This window comes from Ornithorhynchus anatinus, chromosome 18 (genome assembly GCF_004115215.2).
Source record: "Ornithorhynchus anatinus isolate Pmale09 chromosome 18, mOrnAna1.pri.v4, whole genome shotgun sequence".
NCBI lineage: Eukaryota > Metazoa > Chordata > Mammalia > Monotremata > Ornithorhynchidae > Ornithorhynchus > Ornithorhynchus anatinus.
This window is the reverse complement of record NC_041745.1, coordinates 14,781,579-14,788,044: the sequence shown is the minus strand read 5'-3', so window position 1 is coordinate 14,788,044 and position 6,466 is coordinate 14,781,579. Positions and strand designations below refer to the sequence as shown.

The 6,466-nt window shown below is 76.6% G+C and overlaps 1 protein-coding gene across 1 annotated transcript; it reads right to left on the bottom strand.

Moving 5' to 3' along the window:
- Nucleotides 1-1,398: 1,398 nt before the first annotated feature.
- Nucleotides 1,399-5,963, bottom strand: PRADC1 (protease associated domain containing 1). Its single transcript, XM_029046494.2, is given in 6 exon segments — nucleotides 1,399-1,611; nucleotides 1,800-1,967; nucleotides 3,355-3,427; nucleotides 3,430-3,463; nucleotides 4,167-4,267; nucleotides 5,831-5,963. Coding segments are annotated over 6 exon segments (579 nt in total). The 5' UTR covers nucleotides 5,913-5,963; the 3' UTR covers nucleotides 1,399-1,490.
- Nucleotides 5,964-6,466: the final 503 nt, after the last annotated feature.

Below are 6,466 nucleotides of genomic sequence, written 5' to 3'. Positions count from 1 at the left end.
CCGCCGGCCGGGGACGGGGGCGGCGGACCGCGGAGGGGATCCCGGGGCCGCGGGGGAGCGGTACGGGATCGCCCGGGGGACGGGGGAGCGAGCGAGTCGAGTCCGGGGGGGGGGGGGGGGGGGGGGGGGCGCGGGCGGCGTCGAGAGCGTCGCCCGGGTCGTCGGGGGAAGGGGACGCGGGTACGGAGGCGAAGCGGGGCGCGGGAACCGGATGGGGTCCGGGGACCGGAGGGCTCCGCGGGGGGAGAGCGCGGGTTCGAGGGCGGGAGAGGAGACGGGGAAGCCGCGGTCGGACGGAGGGATCTCCCGGCCGGCGGAGACGGGGCCGGGGTCGGGGCGGAGGCCGGGCGGGTCCCCGCGTCGGCGGGGTCCGGGGGTCCACGGGCGGCGGGCGGCAGGGTCGCCGGGATCGCCTCGGCGGACGTCCGAGCGTCCCCGGGGAGCCGAGCGGGCGCGCGACGCGAGGGAGGCATCGCGACGGTCCCGGGAGTCGGCGGCGGGATCGGGGGACGGCGCGTGACCGTCGCCGGGATCCGGAGGGGGGAGGAGGAGGCGGACGACGGGGGCTTCGGAGGAAGGGGGGGGCGGCGGCACCGGGGCGCGGGAAGGAAGCCGACCCCTTTCCCCGGGAGTCCGGGGCAGCGGGGGGAGAAGGGCGGCGGGGGAGACGGCGTCGCCCGGGGAGGGCCGGCCGGGTTTCGGCGAGGAGGAGGAGGAGGAGGAGGTGGAGGGAGCGGGACAGGAGCGGGTCACGGACGAAGGGGGGCTCCCCCGCGACGCGCCCGGCGGCGGCTCCGGGGGAAGGGGTTCGGGGAGGGGAAGGGCACGGGGGGGGGGGGGGGGGCCCGGATTCCGCGGACGAAGGAGCCGAGGCACCGCGGAGGTCCGGCGACGCGTCCGAGGTCACGCGGCGGGGCGGGGATCGGAACCCGGGGCCTCCGACGCCCGGGCCCGGGCCCCTCCCGCCGGGCCGCGATACCCGGACTCCCTCCGACCCGTCGGGCCGCCCCCCCGGGGACCGTAACGGCCACGGTATCTGTCGAGCGTCCCCCGTGCGCCGGACGCTGGGACGGAGACCGGCCCCCGCTCGCGCCTCTCCCTCCCGCGGCCGCGACCGGCAGGGGCCCGGAGGCTCCCCGAGGCGCCGTCCGGAGACGGCGGACCCCGAAGGCGCACAAGAGGCCACCGCCAATCCCGTCGCCGAACTCCGCTTTATTACCGAGACGCCCGCTCCGGGACGTCGCCGGGTCGGGGACCGGGGGCGGGGGGGAGGGCGGGAATCCGGGGGCCGGCCCGGGGGCCGGCCCCGAAGCCCCCCTCCCGGCCGCGACGTCCGGGGGCCGGGGGGGGGCTCCGGAGCAGGCCGGGCCCGGCCCCGGCGCGTCCGACGGCGGGCGGACGGACGGAGGGGCCGCCCGGGCCCCCGGGCCGCGCCGGCGGGGGGGGGGTCTCGGGAAGCGTCCCGGAGGCTCGCGCCCCTCGCCCGGCGGCTACCAGAAGGTCCAGGGCGGCTGCAGGCGCTCGTAGGCGGGGATGCCGGTGACGTTGACGGGGATGGAGATGACGGCCCAGGGGAGCCCGTGCCGCTCCAGGGATCGGCGGATCATGTACCTGTCGGGGGGCGAGGGGAGGGCCCGGCGGGCGCCGTCGGGGGGGGGGGGGGGGGCCTCGGCGCCCGGCGGGCGGGGGTCCCCGCCCTCCTCCGCGCCTCCCCCCCCCCCCCCCCCCCCCCGGGAGCGGCCGGACGGGGCGCCCTCCGGGCCGAGGGAGGGGCGCGGGGGGGGGGCGGCGGCTCCTACCCGTCTCTGCCCAGGAGGAAGAGGGCGGGGATGTCGGCCGTGCGGCGGGTGCCGTCCCGGATCATCTCCACGTAGAAGCTGTCGTCGTCGTAGGCGTTGTCGGCGATGATCACGGCCCGCCCGCCGTGTTCCTGCACCACCCGGGTCTTCATGAGGAAGGAGCACCCTCTGCGGCGGCCAGAGGGGGGGACGGGGAGAGACGGGGAGGCTGGCCGTCGGTCGCCCCCCCCCCCCCCCAACGCCGCGGGGGGAGCGCCCGCTCCGGGCCCGGGCCCGTCCCGAGCGGCGGGGCGACGACGTGGGTATCGGTCAAGCGGGCGCCGGGCGCCGTCCCGAGGCCCGGAGGTCGGAGGCGGGATCGGAACCCGCGAGCGCCGCCTCCCGGGCCCTCGCCCCCGAGCCGCCCGGCTCCTCTTCGAGGAGCGTCGGGCCGGACGGCGCGTCGCCCCTCCGGGCCTCGGTCCCCTCGGCCGGGCCCGACCCCGCCGCTCGGCGCGGGGCCCGGCCCGCGGCGAGCGCTCAACGCGTACCCCGATCGTAATCATCCGCCCCCGGGGCCCGGCGCCTAGGAAGCGCTTAATAAATGCCCCGATCGTAATCGCCGTCCGCCCCGGCGCGTAGCGGGCGCCTACGGGACACCCCGGTTGAAATGATCATCTACCCCGGCGGACGGTGAGCGCTCGACGGATACCCCGATCGAAATCGTCGTCTGCCCCGGCGCGGGGCCCGGCCCGTGGTGAGCGCCTGACAGATACCCCGATGGACAGCGTCGTCTACCCCGGCGCAGAGCGTAGTGAGCGCCTAAAAAATACCCCGATGGACGGCGTCGTCTACCCCGGCGCGTAGCGCGGCGCCCGGCGCGTAGTAAGCGCTTAACCGGTACCCCGATTATAATCATCGACTGCCCCGGCGTACGGTAAGCGCCTGACGAACGCCCCGATCGCGATCGCCATCTATCCCGGCGGATAGCGCGGTGCCCGGCGCGCGGTAAGCGCCTAACGGATAGCCTAATCGTGATCTGTCCCGGCGCCCGGCGCGTAGTAAGCGCCTCATCAGTACCCTGATTGTAATCGTCGTCTACCCCGGCACGTAGCGCGGCGGCGCCCGGGGCGCAGTAAGCGCTCGATAGATACCCTGATTATAAATCATCATCTGTCGCGGCGCGTAGTAAGCGCTCGATAGATACCCTGATTATAAATCATCATCTATCCCGGCGCGTAGCGCGGCGCCCGGCACGCGGCGAGCGCCGAGTAAACGCCCCGATCGCGATCGTCGTCGACCCCGGCGCGTAGCGAGCGCCTGACGAGCAGCCCGATCACGATCGTCGTCTACCCCGGCGCACGGCGCGGTGCCCGACCCGTAGCGGGCGCTCAGTGAGCGCCCCGATCGTAACCGTCACCTACCCGGCGCCCGGCGCGGCGCCCGGCCCGTGGCGAGCGCCCGACGGACGGCCCGACCGCGACGGCCCGTCGCGGCGCCCGGCCGGCGTCCGGACGGACGGGGGCCCGGGGAGGGAGGGCGGAGGGCGGCGGGGGGGACCGCGGGGGCCGCTCACCCGCGCTCCACCAGGGCGATCTGGTCCCGGACGAAGACGCCGTTGCCGAGCTCGCCGCAGGCCTCGGGGGGTCGGCCGGCACCAGGTAGATCTGCTCGTAGCGGGTGTCCTGGGGGGGCCGGGGGGCGGGCGGTGGGCCGGGCCGCCGAGGCGGGGGGGGGGGGCCCCCCCCCCGTCCCGCCCCCGCCGCGACGTCGCTCTCCGGTCGGCGCCCGCCGCGTGCGCGCGCGGGGCTCCCGGTCTCGCTCCCCGCTCTACGGACGAGGGAACCGGGGCCCGGAGAGGCGACCGGCGGGGCGGGGGTTTCGAACCCGTGATCCCGGACTCCCGAGCCCGGGCTCCTTCCGCCCCGCCTCCCGGGCGAGGGCGCCCGGAGAAGCGACGCGACCCGCCCGGGGTCGCGCGGACCGGCGGCGGATCGGGACCCGGGGCCCGGGCGGGTCGCGTGGCTCCCCCCGGGGCCTCGGCTCCCTCATCCGCGGAACGGGGACGGAGCCCGCGCCGGGAGCCTCCCTCCGCCCCGGCGCCTCCGGACCCCCCCACCCCCCAGCGGGCCGGAGGGGTCGCGCCCGAGGCCGCCCCGGGGGGCCGGGATCGGGACCCGGGACCTCTCCCCCTCCCCCTCCCGCGGCGGAGCGCGGCGGCCGGAGGGCCGCGGGTCCCGGTCCCGGCTCCGCCGCGGGTCGCCTCGGCCGCGAGAGGAGGGCGGGGGCGGCCGGCCCCCCCCCCCCCCCCCCCCCCGGGGGACCCTCGACCTCCCCCGGCGCCGGGACGGACGCCGACGTCCCCCGCCCCCCGCCCCGCCGACTCACGAAGACGCCCCCGAAGTCCTTCGCCGGGGCGGCGCCGAAGATGTAGCGGATGTCGCCGGGGCTCAGCACTTGGAAGTACAGGTACTCGTGGACGCGCGGGCCTGGCCGGGGAGGAGGACGAGCTGCGGCGGGGGGCGGGAGGGGAGACGGCCGCCTCTCCGCCGCGGCCGGGCCGGGCCGGGCCCCGATCCCCGGCTCCCGGATGGGAACCCGGGCCCGGGCTCGACCCGCCGGGCCGCCCGGCTCCCGTCCCTCTCCCCCCCCAGCCCCCCGGGGGCCTCGTCCGTCCGGCGGGTCTCTCCGTCCGTCCGTCCGTCTCCGCGTCTCCCTCGCCCCGCGGGTCTCTCCTCCGGTCTCCGCGTCTCTCTCGCCGCCCGGGTCTCTCCTTCCGTCGGTCTCTCTGGCCGCCCGGGTCCCCCCTCCGGTCTCCGCGTCCCTCTCGCCCCCCGCGTCTCTCCCGCGGGCTCCGTCTCTCTCCGCCCGGGTCGTCGCCTCGGTCTCCGCTCGGCCCGGTCCGGGTCGGGCCGTCGGGCTCGGTGTCTCGCCCGCGACCCGGGCGTCTCCCCCGGTCTCCGCGCCTCTCCCGCGACTTGGGTCTCGCCCCCCGGCACCTCTGTCTCCCCGTCGTCCGGGTCTCTTCCGCAGTCTCCCCGTCTCTCTGGCAGATGGGGGTCTCTCTCTCGCCCGGTCTCCGTCTCTCCATCTCTCCCCCAGTCTCTGTCTCTCTGGGTCTCGCCCCCGCTGTCTCTCACTCTGGGTCTCCCCCCCCGTCTCCCCCCCCCCCCCCGCTGTCTCTGTCTCTCACTCTCCATCTCTCCCCCAGTCTCTGTCTCTCTGGGTCTCGCCCCCGCTGTCTCTGTCTCTCACTCTGGGTCTCTCCCCCAGTCTCTGTCTCTCTGGGTCTCTTCCCCCCCGCTGTCTCTGTCTCTCACTCTGGATCTCTCCCCCAGTCTCTGTCTCTCTGGGTCTCTTCCCCCCCGCTGTCTCTCACTCTGAGTCTCTCCCCCAGTCTGTCTCTCTCCCTCTCGGGGTCTCTCCCGCACTCTCTCTGTCTCTCCATCTCCCCCCCCCCCGCAGTGTCTATCTCTCTCCCTCTCGGGGTCTCTCCCCCGGTCTCTCCGTCTCCACCCGGGTGTCTCCCCCAGTCTCTGTCTCCAGCCGCGTCTCTCCCCCCGGTCTCTGTCTCTACTTGGATCTCTCCCCCCCCAGTCTCTGTCTCTCCCTCGCGGGGTGTCTCCCCCGGTCTCTGTCTCCACCTGGACCTCTCCCCCCCCGGTCTCTCTGTCTCTGCCCCTCTCGGGGGGGGTCTCTCCCCCAGTCTCTCCGCCTGGATGTCTCTCCCAGTCTCTGTCTCTCTCCCTGAGTCTCTTCCCCCCGTCTCTCTGTCTCTCCCCCCGGATCTCTCCCCCACTGTCTCTCTCTCCCTCTGGCTGTCTCTCCCGGTCTCTGTCTCTCCCCCCGTGTCTCTGTCTCCACCTGGATCTCTCCCCCAGTCCTTTATCTCTGTCCCCACCCGGATCTCTCCCTAGTCTCTGTGTCTCTGTCCCCAGCGGGCTGTGTTTCCCCCCCCGCCCCCAACCGCCGCGCGCCCCTCCCCCCCCTCCCCCCCCCCCCCCGCGCGTCTCCGCGTCGGTCTGTGCCCCGCCGGGCGGGGGCGTCCTGACCGTGTGCCAGCAGGGCGGGCGCCAGCAGGCCCAGCCACAGGCAGCAGCAGCGGCGGCCGGCGCGGCGCAACCCCGGGCCCATGTCCGCGCTCCTCGCTCCGCGCTCCTCGCTCCTCGCTCCTCGCTCCGCGCCCCGGCCTCGCCCGCCCATTGGCCCGCGGCCCCCCCTTCCGCCCCATCCCATTGGCCCGGACGCCCCCGGACGCGCCCCCGGGCTCCCCCATTGGCCGAGGGACCCACCGCGCCCCGTCCCGTTGGCCCGGACGCCCCCACCCCGGACACGCCCCCGGGCTCCCCATTGGTCGAGGGTCCACGCCGCCCCATCCCGTTGGCCCGGCTTAGGCGTCCCGGGTACGCCCCCGAGCTCCCCCATTGGCCGAGGGCACCGCCCCACCCCATTGGCGCTGCCCGACCTCTCCCCGGACACGCCCCCGAGCTCCCCCATTGGCCAAAAGCCCACGCCGCCCCACCCCGTTGGCCCGGCTTCGGCGCCCCGGATACGCCCCCGAGCTCCCCCATTGGCCGAGGGCACCACCCCCCCCCCCCCGCCCCATCCCATTGGCCCGGCCTCTCCCCGGGACACGCCCCCGAGCTCCCCATTGGCCGAGGGCACCACCCATCCCGCCCCATCCCATT